This window comes from Oryzias melastigma, linkage group LG21 (genome assembly GCF_002922805.2).
Source record: "Oryzias melastigma strain HK-1 linkage group LG21, ASM292280v2, whole genome shotgun sequence".
In the NCBI taxonomy this organism is placed as follows: Eukaryota; Metazoa; Chordata; class Actinopteri; order Beloniformes; family Adrianichthyidae; genus Oryzias; species Oryzias melastigma.
Window position 1 is genome coordinate 18,879,767 of NC_050532.1, and position 13,528 is coordinate 18,893,294.

A 13,528-nucleotide genomic window follows, 5' to 3' on the forward strand; every position below is an offset into this window, starting at 1 on the left:
TCGTCAACGCCAGAAGGCGCACAGAGATAAGATCTTGGTCTCAGAGGGCAATTAAAAAGGAATTATACCAAATTATGTCTAACTTTGTGTTGTCTGCTGTGTTCTGTGCTTGTTTTGAGCGCCGTTTCTCGGAAACTCCCACATTTTAATTGCACCAAATGCTTATTTTAGTCTGCGTTTCCATCAGTTTGTAAAAGCAGTAGATGTTATCAACAATGATGCCAGTGTGGTTATTTCTGCCTTACTGATCTGGTGCATGTATAAATAATTCACATAGGTCAGGCTTTGATCCTCTGGTAAAGCTCTTTTATTGCCAGTTGTGGGAGGAAAACCAGTAGATTGAAAATGAGGAATGCATCAAGGGGTGTGCTGTTTACTTGCTGCACGGGCAGCTGGTTAGTCATCTTTCTGCCATTTTACACCCCCCTCCATCGCTTTTCAATTCCAGCCGAACCCCAGGCCCGGCTACTAACTGGGGGCTTGAATATTGTGCGCTGGGGATCAATGCAGCCCTGAGTGAAATGTCAACTGCGGCCCTGCGATGTGTCAGGCTGCGAGGGAGTTGTAATGGCTATTGATCCACTGCGCGCTTAATGCAGAGCTGCCCTGCCACGGCGCGAGCCAGCTGCAGCAGAAAGATATGTATGAGATGAGCTAAAACGGAGAAAATAGAAAAGAAAGAGCCCACAGTTTCATCCCCCTCCTTGCATCCCTCCCTCTCTGGCTGCAGATTGATCTTCCTCTTCCTGCTGATTCTGACTGGGGTCTGTCATTATTTTACTCTGTCATTAGGGGCTCCATTGACAGCCTTGGCCTGTCTGTGCCACTCTTCGGAGACAGCAACACTTTTCCCATGCGGCGTTCCCTACATTTATTAAAGTCGCTGACAGCCTTGTCTTAGCTCTCTCCATAGATGGCTGAGCTTCAGACCGCGGTGCAGTCGTGTAATTGGAAGACGAGTCTGTCCCTGGCTTGTAATATCAGTGAGGTACAGCTGTAGGTCAGACTGGTTTATATCAGACTACTGGTTATGAAGTACAAAATCAGACCACCTCCGTCTGAGGGTCAGTGTCTGCGCTCAAAGTGAGAACAGTATAGACCCAACAGCCGTGCCTCCATCTTTGTAGATCCTGCAATGTTTTCATAAAGGTCACTTTTTTCTCATATTAGGAGTTCAATCTCACGTGTTCTATCAGTAAAGTGACAAAAATCCAGAGAAAAGTCATTTGGTTGGGTGTTTTTTGCAGGTGGTTGAGGTTTTGAACCCTCTTCCTCGATTATTGCAGCAGAAAATGCCTCATTTTAAGGTGAAACAAAGTTGTACAAAATAAGACTCTTTTCTCCACAAAATAGATACATTTCAAAACAACCGCTTGAACAATTTTTAAGCCTGAAAAAAAAAAATTAACTGCCTTGTTTGTTGTTTGACTTAAGTTTTTATAGGGAGAATCTAGTTTCTTCCAAAAAAAAAAAAAAAAAAAACTAGAAAGAAAAAGTCAGACGTATTTATGCAGATTCTCACATTTGCCAGAGTTGATTATGAAATTTGCATGACAGCCTCACAGGCAGCATGCCAGAAGAGAAGACAAACAAACAGGATGTAAAAAAAAAGAAAAAGATGGTCCCCCTGAGACTCAGAACTGGACAAAACCGCCTCACAGTTTAAATATTTGGATAAAATCAAGATTTTAACAAACATTTATGACACTTTGAAACCATGTCTTTGCATTTTTTAAAAGTTTGGGGCAAACAGAGCTGAGGATTTCAAAGAAAAACACAACTAAAAAAAGGGGTATTATATTAGAATGGGGGTCTGCAACCATTAACACTTAAAGAACCATTTTCTTACTATCCAAATAACCAGTAAGAGCCACAAAATCCCACTTCCTGTTTGGAAAAGTACAATTCATTTATGTAGTTTGACTTTTGAGCTATTCATTTATAAAATGTATCTTTAAAATAAAATAATTGAGTGTTAAATGTTTCTTTATATGTCATTTATATATATTTTTTTACTTTTGAAAGCAGCACATACAAGTTCCTTTCAAAATAAAATACACACTGTTACATCAGATTTACTTAAATTAAAAACACAAGAAAAAAACAGATTTTATTTCTTTTTTATCATTATGACTTTTGTTCACCTTCATATTTTTTCTCATTTTACTATCAAATACAAACATGATCATGTTGGTTTACGATCTAATTTTTCTTTTAAAAATCAAAACTTGTAAATGCAATTACTTTATGAGACACTGTTGTGCAGCAGGGGAAACTTAAAATGAAACAAATTAATCAAAACTATAACCCATTATTTTATTTAAATTATAAGTATATTTTCTTCAAACTCAAAGAGCCACAATGAATGGAGGATGCAAGAGTCAGACCCCTTTATTAGTCAATTTTATAATCAATTAATTTTAAGATAAATAAGTGTTATTAACAATTGATATGAGCAAATAATTTTTTTAAATTCTGTAAAAGACAAGAATGCAAAGTAAATCCTTTTTTTGTGCTTCCACTATTACAGACAAATAAATCTGCTTGTAAACTAGTTTTTCTTCTCCTCATCACTCCTCCAAACACAAACTTTGGCTCCGTGACAAAGTGACCAAATGGCTCAGAAATTACTCCATCTCTCCATGAGGAACTCAGTGAAAGCGAGCATAAAAATGGCTGAAAGATGCAGCCCAAACAGCTTCTTACAGTCTTTACATAACCTAGATTTCTGATCCTGTGATTATTGTTTTGCCGTGTTCTTTGCTGCCGGATTATTACTGTAGGGATCTGACAACTTGAAAACATTTCTGGAGGCTGTCAGGAAGTTCACAGTGGGGTGCACTGATTTGAGATTGTTGGTTTGGGGGTATTTGTGTGTGTGTGTGTTTGCTGCACATAAAGTGTTTCTGTGTACAGGCTGGTGGTTGGATCAAACTGCCTGCTTCTCCATGTTACAAGAGGCACAATCAGGCAGGAGCAGGGGGTCTCCGGCTGTCCTGGCGCCGTGACACATGAGGCGGCTCGATGGGGCGGAAGTTATCGGGGGGTTCGGGGGTGAAACTGATGACATAGTGTGTGACGAAGACTCATCATCTGTGGACGATACAAGTATTTGAAGTGAGGTTGCTGCGCTTGTCTGGAAAGATTGATTCCAGCTTGTGAGGGGTCAGCAGACAGTGTGGGTGGAGGAAAACTTGGTGGATTTAATAGGAAAAAAATCCCCAAAACTTATTAATTTAGTGGGGAGAACCAGAAGCAAACAGTCTGTGTTTATATTTATTCAAACTAAAAAAAATGAACTTTTTGTGCACAAAATTACTAGTTTTTCAATCAATATCCACTCAGAAACCAAAGCGTAACACATCTCATCGCACGATTATTATAAAATCTAACTGAATTTCCAAGATTTTTTCCTCTGAAAATCGATGCCAACAGAAACAAGGGTGTGCAGCAAAGCCTCTGGGTTTAATGCACTCACTGTTCTGTCACCCCCACGAATCAAAACGTGCTCTTGAACATAAAGGAAAGGCAAAGAACAAAATTATTCCTCAAGCTTTCTATCAAAGCCTCTGCATTCATGGCAAAGTCTAAAGGGCATGTCAGTCCTCCTGCCTCTGAGAGAGGTAATTATCCTTTTCCTGTCAGAGAATAGCAAATGATAGTCAACTATGGGGGTGCATTTTCAGGAGCTGAAATTTGTTGATAGGAAGGAGAAGGAGGTTTAATTTTCTGGCAGCTGCACATCTACTCTTATCTTTTTTTTGGTCACTTTTTTACTTTGTGCAGAGCAGTGCTGTTTGTTTACGTGTGCGAGCTTGTGAGGGTGTATTTATGTGCCCTGCATTAACATGCCTATTTATAATCCTTCACTTTCTTACAGTCATCTTTTTTTCTGTTGTGACCATTTCACAGATTATATATTGTCCAAGTAATTTCCCTTTCAGCATCTGTGTTTTTTACCTTTCAGAGAAAGCCGTGAATGGAGGGGAAATTATCACAATTACTCATATAATTGAGCCGTCTTTGTAGCAAGTGCGGCTTCAGTAGCCCCTTTTTTCCATCAGCCAAAATGGTTTCATTATATGGGTTTTTCATATTCCCTGACACAGGGCTCCGCTGAGGGCCTGGCGCGTGGATGAGATGCAGGATGAACAGAGTGAATCATTAAGGTCACAGTAGGAATAATTATCCCAGCTATGGAAAGAGCATCTAAAGCCTTTTTTCTCCCCCGGCACAAATGCAATGTCCACGGCTTTTAGTCACAAAGAACTTTGTTACAAATGGAGCTTCCACCTTCTACTTATACAAAGAAGAGAGGGGGAGAGCAAGACTTGTATCAACATGACAATTTTCCATCATTAAGACTAATGACAGGCACAGACTGTGGGGATCAAGGGGAGCACAAAAAAAGAGGCGCATTCAGGTGTTGGCTGAGTGCTGACCTCCTTCCTGTCTTTGTTGGAGACTTAACTCTTAACAAAAACTAAAAAGGGTTTTCAGACTAAAGGAGCCGTGGCAGCTGAACGTCAAGCAGCCCGGCTCTCCATGGGCAAATGACTTAATTGGCAAATTTGCATGTTTTCCATTTGCAGGGAAATTAATTCAATAAAACCTACATGTAAAGATGTTTAATCAGCCATTGTTTTGGTGAAATAATTTCCCACCTTATATTATTCCTGCTATCAAACCCTTACATAATCAAAACTTTAATTAATATTCATTTCCTGATAAAGTAAGACTTCTTCTTTGTGTAACAGGTGGAATGCTGGAGCAAGATAGTTTCTTTTACAGTTTAGCTGAATTAAGTAAAAGCCACTTTTTCCCCCCAAGTCCTTTCTCCCCAGCCTTCACTCAGGTAATTGGTCATTTTGCCGCCAATTTTGGGCAGCTTGGATGCTGGACGCCTTGGCCTGACCCCTGCTGCTGCTGTAATGGGGACAGCATCTCTACCAGTTCACTGGGGGCTTTTCCTCAAAGCGAGCCCTGCTTTCTGAGGAGAAAGAGCCTCTGAACTCTGGGATGGAAAAAAAAGAAGCAGAAACTTCCAAGCTCTTCTCTGCTAATCATCACACCTCTTCCTGTTCTTTATCTATCATTATTTACAAGCATTTTAACAGTAAACAATTCAGACAAAAAAGCTTGATGTTTTTCTTCCATTTACAGACCAAAATAAAGGACTTCAACTTGACCCAGGAGCCTGAAAAACAAGAAAAATATGGCATTAATAATTTTCACATAGCTTTAAAAATAAATAAAAACACCTTATTTTTTATTTAAAAACTGTGAAAAAAATTGAACTGTTATGTTACAATAAATAATAATAAACAACATTTTAGAGACATAGATTATTAATAACAATTTAATTTATAAGACATTTTTGTTTAAATAAATCATCTAAAAATTGACAACATTACATATTAAAATTCAATCATTTTAGATTTTGAAAAATCACTTTCTCCTATTTCATTCTCTGAATGTGACCCCCATGATAATGTTTCTCAGTTATTCTTTTTTTTAACTCAGCAAACAAAATCAATTCATATTTTGATGCCACATTGAACATGAAAATAGACACTGAATCGAGTTAATTGTGGCGCATCTCGTTTGCCTTCAGTGACGCTGAAAATGACAGGATGGCAGCGAGGGGGCAAAGACGGAGCTGGAACGGAACAAAAGACAATTTCTCTTGTTTAATTCGTTGCTTTTTTAAAATGTGAAACACAGACTTTCTATAGGATTTTTTCCCTCTCTTAAAGTGGGGAAAATAAACTAAATTTGCGTAAAAATAAATGCAAATTGATCATAGAAAACGTCTTCTAACTGCAGGTCACGATGAAATAAGAGGCTTATTGCATGTCTAGGCGGATCAAATCATATTTCATTTCCCTAATATGAGGGAAAAGCAGCAGGTTTCTCTTTGGCGCGCGCGCAGGACGCGCGTGGCGCAGCGTGGAGACCCGTTTACCTCCGCGTTCCGGATCATATCTGACGGCCGTTAAAATGTGGGTTTCGGGTGGCAGCTGAGGAGAGTTTCCCATCACCGGCCTGAAATGAAGTCGGTGACATGCTGGCCCGTTTAACACCCCCCCCCCTCCTCCCCTCTCTGTCTGTCTGTCCACCTCTGCACTAAGGTGAAGAGCAGCAGGTGTTAAAACCCCCTCAGCCGCGCAGCTCCTCTCACTCCTAATGAGTCCAGCCTCTGCGCTTCATCCATCCGCGCGCCGAGGACGTTATTTTTAGCGCGGCTAGTTAAAACGCGCCGCTGTGGCCCCGCGCTGCCCTCCTGCCAGCAACTCAAATTATTAGCAGAGCAAATATTAACATACGCCTGAATGTTCCCAGGGATTCCTTTAAAAACAATTACCCTTCATTTCTGATCAGCTCACAAACAGAGCATCGTGACGGTTCTTTCCCTCCATCCCCTTGCTATTATTTTGCATGTTTTCTCAAAATCCGCCTCTATTCTGTTAATGGTTTTGCTCGCAGACGTCTGTAGATACTGTAATCGTGGGAAACTAATGACAGTTATCAGTCGCACCCACCAAGTACCCATAAAAATCTGTCCTCTGTTCTGGAAGATGATAATTATTGGTTGTACTGCCATTATCATGGTCGTTGTTGATAGAGGAAATCTTGAAGCGTTTTTCGAAAGTAATTCCAGAGAAATCACTTCAAATTGGCCCATTTTAGGGGACAGGGGGACCAGCTTTCGTTACAGCCTAATATTTCCACAGAAATCTTTAAATCCGGGCATCCAGCAGCCTGCCTGGCGCATTGTGGCGCACGCTCCACGCTGTCAGGGCGCGCGTTTTGTGGAGCCATTTTCGCAACTTTAGCTGGTTCTGTTTTTCCAGTTTAATTATGCAATGACACTGATGATCACAGTGAGGGAATTCAGCTTTGGGTAATTCAGGTGGAGATGAAGGCAGCAGAGAGGATGGAGCAAACACCAGAGAGGCTGCGGTCTGCAAATGAATCCTAATAGAATGAAGATCAGCCGGATCATTTCCTCTGCTTTCACCGGGGGCGTCCCGCGGAGGCTCTCTGACCTCGGACCGCACGATTCATCCGCGGCTTCTCTATCCATTGATTGTCTTAAGTAAGTGGAGAGACTTGTATTTTGCTTTGCTGATTGAAAGAGTGGAAGGTTATGAGTCTGAGTGGTGCTGTGGTGGCTCTGAATTTTAATTCAATGGTGTATATGCAAGATTTGATCATATTTAATTCTCGAATTTAGACAAAAATCGAATTAAGAAAAAATTCCCGACTTAATATATTTACAGAGCATCTCCAGACCTGTGAGAAAACCCCATCAGATGAAAGTGTTTTTTCCTTCCCAGCGCTGCCAGGTGCAGGCCGAGCCCTCAAGTCGCACCAAGTGTTAAATACATGACTAATTACAGAGCTACTTATGAAAATTAAACGCCAGTGTTATGTTAATGCACGCCATCCTCCCGATGGCGCATTAGGAGCTTTAATCATAAAAGTCCTTCATCAAACTGGCCACCCAGATGAAGCAGCTGTAACTCTGATGAAAATGTTGTTTATTAGGCTCGTGACAAATGCCAGTTTTAATGCAGCTATTATTCCCATAAATTAGCCCAATGATGATATAAAAATGATAATCATACAGCGCACGTTGACCTGTCAAGCGAAGATGTGAGGTTTTGAGGTTTTCCTTGACTTTATCAGCGTGTTGGGACACAGCCTCCGCGTCACCAATCGGCTTCCTCCGTGGAGAGAGTGGACCAATCAGCGCGCGTCCTCGATGAATATTCATGAGTCCGAGATTCAAACCTTTGAGCGAGTTTGTGTTGGTCCACAGCATCATTCCTGGGACTTTTCACGGCCACAAACTACATTTTCTTATGAATGGGAAGAGAAAAAATCTGTCCGGCTTAAATTGGGACCCGTCCGTCTCTGAGATAGTAGAAGGAAAACAACAAAAGAGACACAAGGGGGGCCGTCAGAAGAGATGACAATGACCACGATTCCGGATGCTCTCAATAGCCCTGCCTCAGGAAAAGCCGTTTTCATGGAGTTTGGACCCCCGAGTCAACAAATGTCGCCTTCATCCATGTCTCACGGACACTATCCCATGCACTGTTTACATTCTGCAGGTCCCACGCAGCACGACAGCTACAGCCCAGCCTCGTCGTTCACCCGACCTTTGGGTTATCCATACGTCAACACCGTGGGCAGCCACTCTTCCAGTCCATATCTCAGTACAGTCCCGACTTATCAGAACAGCTCTGGACTCACGCAGACGCGATTAGAGGACGCGGGTAAGTGCTGGATTTTTTTTCCTACCCCTCAAATATTGACTTTCTCTGTTTGCTTTTCAACTAACAGACAAGCCAGATGTGAAACTGGCCAATTATTTATTGCGTAACGCTATAAACAATGTATGCAATTAAGGGTAATTATACCTAAAGTACAACCCGTAAAACGCGCGCAGGAGTATTCATTGCTGAGCAGCACTGTTGCCTCATCTCTCTTTTTTTCTTCTTCTTCTTCCCCTTCCTCCTCTCTCCCGCCTTCACTTTGCTCCTGCGTCTCCATCAGCGCCAGAAGCCGAGAAAAACACGGTGGTCGAAGGTGGAGAGGTGCGATTCAACGGAAAAGGGAAGAAGATTAGGAAACCAAGGACTATTTATTCCAGTTTACAGCTTCAGGCTCTGAACAGGAGATTCCAACAGACGCAGTATCTGGCGCTGCCGGAGAGGGCTGAGCTGGCTGCCTCGCTGGGTCTGACCCAGACACAGGCAAGTGTCTCACATAGCTTCACACACAACAATAAACCATCAAATACGTTTGCGCATTTTTGGTGTTTTACGCACGCGTGAAAGTGATCCTAATTGTATTTTTTCCATATTTAGGTAAAAATCTGGTTTCAGAATAAAAGATCCAAGTTCAAGAAACTGATGAAACAAGGCGGCAGTACAATTGACACCAACGTTTTGGCCACCGGCCGCGGACTGTCGAGCGGCTCTCCCTCGGTGGCTCCTGTCTGGACCTCTCCGTCCACCGTCAAGACGCCGGTGGGCACGACGGGCTCGTACATTCCCAGCTACACCTCGTGGTATCCAACCACACACCAAGAGTCTATGCAACAGTCCCAGCTCATGTGAACAGGAGCGTTCAGCGCAGACATTTTGGGGGAGGTGGTGAAAGCCCCCCCATTTGCAGCCGCTCAGCGCGGCTCAGCATCGATGATGCGCCACAATAATCTCGGAGACTGCCGCCGCCGCATCCCGCCAGACGAGGCCTCCGAGGAGCAGAGAGCGGAGCACGCAGCGAACCCAGGGGCCACAAAAAGAGGGGCCGCGGAAATTAAGCGGACAAAAGGAGCGTTTTTGGGGGGACGCTGATTTCTTTCATGTCTTTTTTTTCTACTTGTTTCTTTGTGTGAACATATCTGTCAGTGAAGCTGTATGTTTATGTTTGTTTACCATAAGGTGACGCGACACAAAAAGACCTAAATCTCCATTTATAACAGTAAACGGCCTGTCGGGCCCCATCAGTGTCTTTTCTATTACAAATTCCAGCACACAGCAAATCCAATCGCAGCGAAAACGCTGCGTAAAAGCCTCAAATCGCTTCTGTGATTTTTCCTATGCGTTTGTTATTTAAGTTAAATTATTCGGACTGGCTTTTGTGTTCATTTTTCGTGTTTGGAATAACAACAATGCGTTGTTAATGCTGCACTAAGGCGAGCTTTTTTATGCCCCGACGTTATGTGAAAACATGTAAAAGGCCAGACGATTTTGCTGCTTCAGAAAAAAGGAAAATCCCCAAAGCCAGCAGCTCATTTGTCACTGTATTTTGTACAGAATGTTTTGGGTTTTTTTGTGCTGTACTGGATACGCTGTGAAACAGGGTTTAGGCTTCGTGTACTTGTCCAAAATGTGTTTAGTCCTTATAGAAAATATTTAGTTTTGTATTGATCCCTCTAATTTATTTATCTGTTTCTTGAGTTTATGTACATAAAGTGCAAAGTTTCCAAAAAAGAGTAAAATATGGTTTAAATTATGTCAAAGCACGGTGTCTGATTTAACCTCCTCATCTATCCATCCATCCATCTGCGCCATGCACCTCGCGTGCGCGTGGAACATCATGGGGCTGCAGCTCCATGCAGCTGCACTGTCAGCTGACACAAAGCAACTTGACTATTGCATCAAACACGTCTGTGAGAGCTGAAAAAAGCTCATCTTTTAGCGTTCAGGCTGCAGATGTTTGCAAAACCTGTGTGGTGACCCGATGGGATGCCTTTAAAAATGTATTTTAAAAATCAACACGTGTCTCTATATGTTAAGAAAAAGTGGGAAAAAGCAATTATAAATAAATTGTTTAATTTATTATTTTATCGGGTAAAGAAAACGCGCGTAAAAGCTCACATTTTTTTGTTTATGTTGTTTAAGACGCCGGAATCTGCCAGACAGATCATCCAAAATTATATTTTAATAAAATATATGGAGGTGGGATTGTTAATAATAAAATTTATGGAAGCATAAATATGTCCTTAAACGTACTATGAGTAAAAAAATCAAAGTTTGCACATTAAACTGTTTTCAATGCGCAAATCTTCGGAGTGATTCGATTTAAAAAAAAGAAGGGCCGCGTGGATAAAAAAAGTGCAGCAAAAAATAAAAAATAAAAATTCTCATGATAATACATTTATTTAAATATTACTTTTTCCTGAGGAAAAAAAACATTAAAATTATTGTTTTTTACGTATTGTTCCAAACTAATGAATTATTTAATTAAATGTAATTGTTTTAAATGTAGGTCAATTACAAAATATTATTAATTTAATATACAAATGAATACAAATATAACAAAATTTACTTTCTTTTCATATTAACCACCTCATCCATAGCAGTTCTGTGCACATCCAGCTCCAAGACAGCCTTGCTCCATCCCATAAATCTGTCTACCTAGTCCCAGAAAGGCGCAGCTGCACATCCAAGAGGGTCAGTGTTATTTTGCTGTATTCTCCCCTTGATTATACGAGCTGAGCCCATCAAACCCAGCATAATTACAGTAATTTCGCCCCTTATTTATTCTAATGCAGTTTCCTATCTCTGCGGTAATTATGAGCAATTTTTTTTCGCACCAAGGATCTTTTCTGCCTTAACAAAAGAGACGGAGCTCTGAAAGAAAATTTCTGCTGCAGCCTGAAAAAAAAAAAAAAAAAAAGGTGAGCTGCCATTTCATTGCTGTTCCCTTTTAGACTTATATGTATAAGGCTGACAAATTGCTTGCAGGTGTAGGCCTGCATCACCGGGTTGTCAATGCGAAGAGGCTTCAAAATTAGTAAGGCACAATGTCAGAGTCTGCTTCTGTGCCTCCCTATGTCTCCTGGGTGCGCGAAGCTTTGGGGATTTCATGCACAAAAGCGGATCCTTTGTGCCAAATTGCATCGATGGACTTTTCATATAGTGACGTCTTTCTCAACCTAAACCCATAAAGCAGGGTGATAACATCGAAATTAACTAAATTTGATTATTTATTCAATTATTTAAAACAAAATTCTCCTAAAAATGCAGAAGAAAAAACATGCATTGCAGACCTTTCGTTTGGAAACTGAAGCCCCCCATCTCAGGATCCTCTTGCAGGCAGATGAGCAGCAGCATCCTGCAGAAACAGACACCAGATCGGCGCGTAAATCCCGCTAAATGCGTCAGTCCAAGCTATATCCGCAGAGTTCAGAATATGACTGAAATTCTCAGCTTTATTTCCCCTCTTTATAGCCGATGGGGAAAAAAATTGTAGATTATTAGCATAAATGTTTACTCCTCATTACGCTGATGACATTGTGCACTCGAGATCTTGGTAATCTTTGGGGGGAAATTATGAGCAATTTTTTTAAAATTTAAAGCAGCAGTTACCATGCAATTCAGACTAATTCCGCGTAGGCTCCACACGGATATAATTATCGTTGAGTCAAGATGTTGGGCTAAAAACTATGCGCTGATATTCCCATTTATTATGCACATACAACTTTGACAATGTTGATGCTTGAAATAGCGGGAAATTGTCTTGTGTAAAAAATTACACCCCATATTAGGACATCTGAAATTGCGAAGAATTATATAGTAATTGCAGGCTTTCACATTTGAAAGCCAGAATGCTCCAACCAGAGCAAATGTGGATGAAATTACAGATCAGGGTTTAAATGAGGATGGGGGGTGGAGGGGGCTGTGGCATTTAGAAGTTGCTGAGGAAAAAATGCAATAAAAACTGCAACATGAATTACATCATATATGTGGAAAAAAACACAAATGTATATAACTTTTTTTTATTTTTATGGTTTAGTCGTTGCGCACGAGGAAACCTCCATGCGCTACACAATTACGCATGCACGCAGGGCGACCGCATGCGTTCTGGGGGCCTGTTTGATACTGTCAGCCCCCTTTTCGGTGAGGGGGAGGCTCCATCATGCAGATATAGCAACCGCTGACAAGCTAAGTCCTAATTATGTACAAGGGAAACGATCCCACTTTATGGCCTGTGGTCGCTTGAAGGGAAGCGCGCACTGATGGGGAATGGATATCAGCCCCACCCCTTTCGGTTATGGTAGCTCAATAAAACGCCAAGTTTGATGGAATTAAATAAGGATGTTCTCCAAAATATCGTTTTTGGTGTGTTTCATATTACACCAGAGGAAATGGTTAAAGCAGCTTCTGGACGCGCGCCTGTTTTCCGTGTAGCCCGGAGGCCTTACATGACTCACACGAATAATGTGGGTCAACCTGTTCGTCCTCAGAGATCAGAGGGTTTGCTGGGTGAGACGTGAGAAATGTTTCCATGATGCCGCAGCTTTTTACCTCCGGGCTGTCTTGGACGAGGTTCCTGTCTCTGTTCTCTCTTGTTAGTCAGGCTGAGTTCATAAAACGTCTGGAAAGCGGCTTTCTGACTCCACTGAGTCTGAGGAGCTCCAGCTCTTTACACACCCACCCGCATCTTCCCCTGCGGCGCGCCAAGAGCGCGGCTGCAGATTGGATCAGCCTCGGCTCATTTAGAAAAATATTACTTTCTTTTGAAAGTATTGGAAATAGTTTTCTGTCCCATTATTTGCCTTAGAAATGACAACATTTGTAATTCAATCAAATAAAAATTGAGAAAACAAGATCATAATTTAGCTTTAAAATAAAAAAATGAAAATTAATTATTATAAAAATAGAATAAAAACTGTAGAAATCATGTTTTTTTATTTACTAAGCTAAAAAAATGATAGAAAGTATTCAAAATGACACCAGAAAGATAGAAAAAAAAGCAACAACTCAGATGCAAATTCACAGGAAACATTTTATTTAAATAAGGTTTTGGCCATATGGAACGCTGCTAAGAAATAAATAAGACAAAAATACAAAATATTGAACTAAATACAAGCCAGTCAGAGGGTTGGGCAATCAGTAGCTTACTTGATTATTGAATTTGTTCCAGAAAGCCTAACAATAATAACAATAATAATAATAAAAATACATCATAAAGCTGTGGTAAAATATTTACAGCGTGGGTCTGT

At 41.1% G+C, this 13,528-nt stretch overlaps 1 protein-coding gene across 1 annotated transcript; it reads left to right on the forward strand.

Moving 5' to 3' along the window:
• The first annotated feature begins 7,791 nt into the window (after nucleotides 1–7,791).
• dlx1a (distal-less homeobox 1a) lies at nucleotides 7,792–10,039 on the forward strand. The gene is made up of 3 exons (XM_024285885.1): nucleotides 7,792–8,285; nucleotides 8,566–8,765; nucleotides 8,880–10,039. Exons 1-3 carry the CDS (start codon nucleotides 7,976–7,978, stop codon nucleotides 9,129–9,131), a joined length of 762 nt encoding a protein of 253 aa, XP_024141653.1. The 5' UTR covers nucleotides 7,792–7,975; the 3' UTR covers nucleotides 9,132–10,039.
• Nucleotides 10,040–13,528: the final 3,489 nt, after the last annotated feature.

Bases quoted from the DNA above. Each gene is read 5' to 3' on its own strand.
- dlx1a (XM_024285885.1), top strand. From the start codon at position 7,976: ATGACAATGACCACGATTCCGGATGCTCTCAATAGCCCTGCCTCAGGA. The intron at 8,286-8,565 runs GTAAGTGCTGGA...CGTCTCCATCAG, and splicing joins GACGCGATTAGAGGACGCGG to CGCCAGAAGCCGAGAAAAAC. The intron at 8,766-8,879 runs GCAAGTGTCTCA...TTCCATATTTAG, and splicing joins TGGGTCTGACCCAGACACAG to GTAAAAATCTGGTTTCAGAA.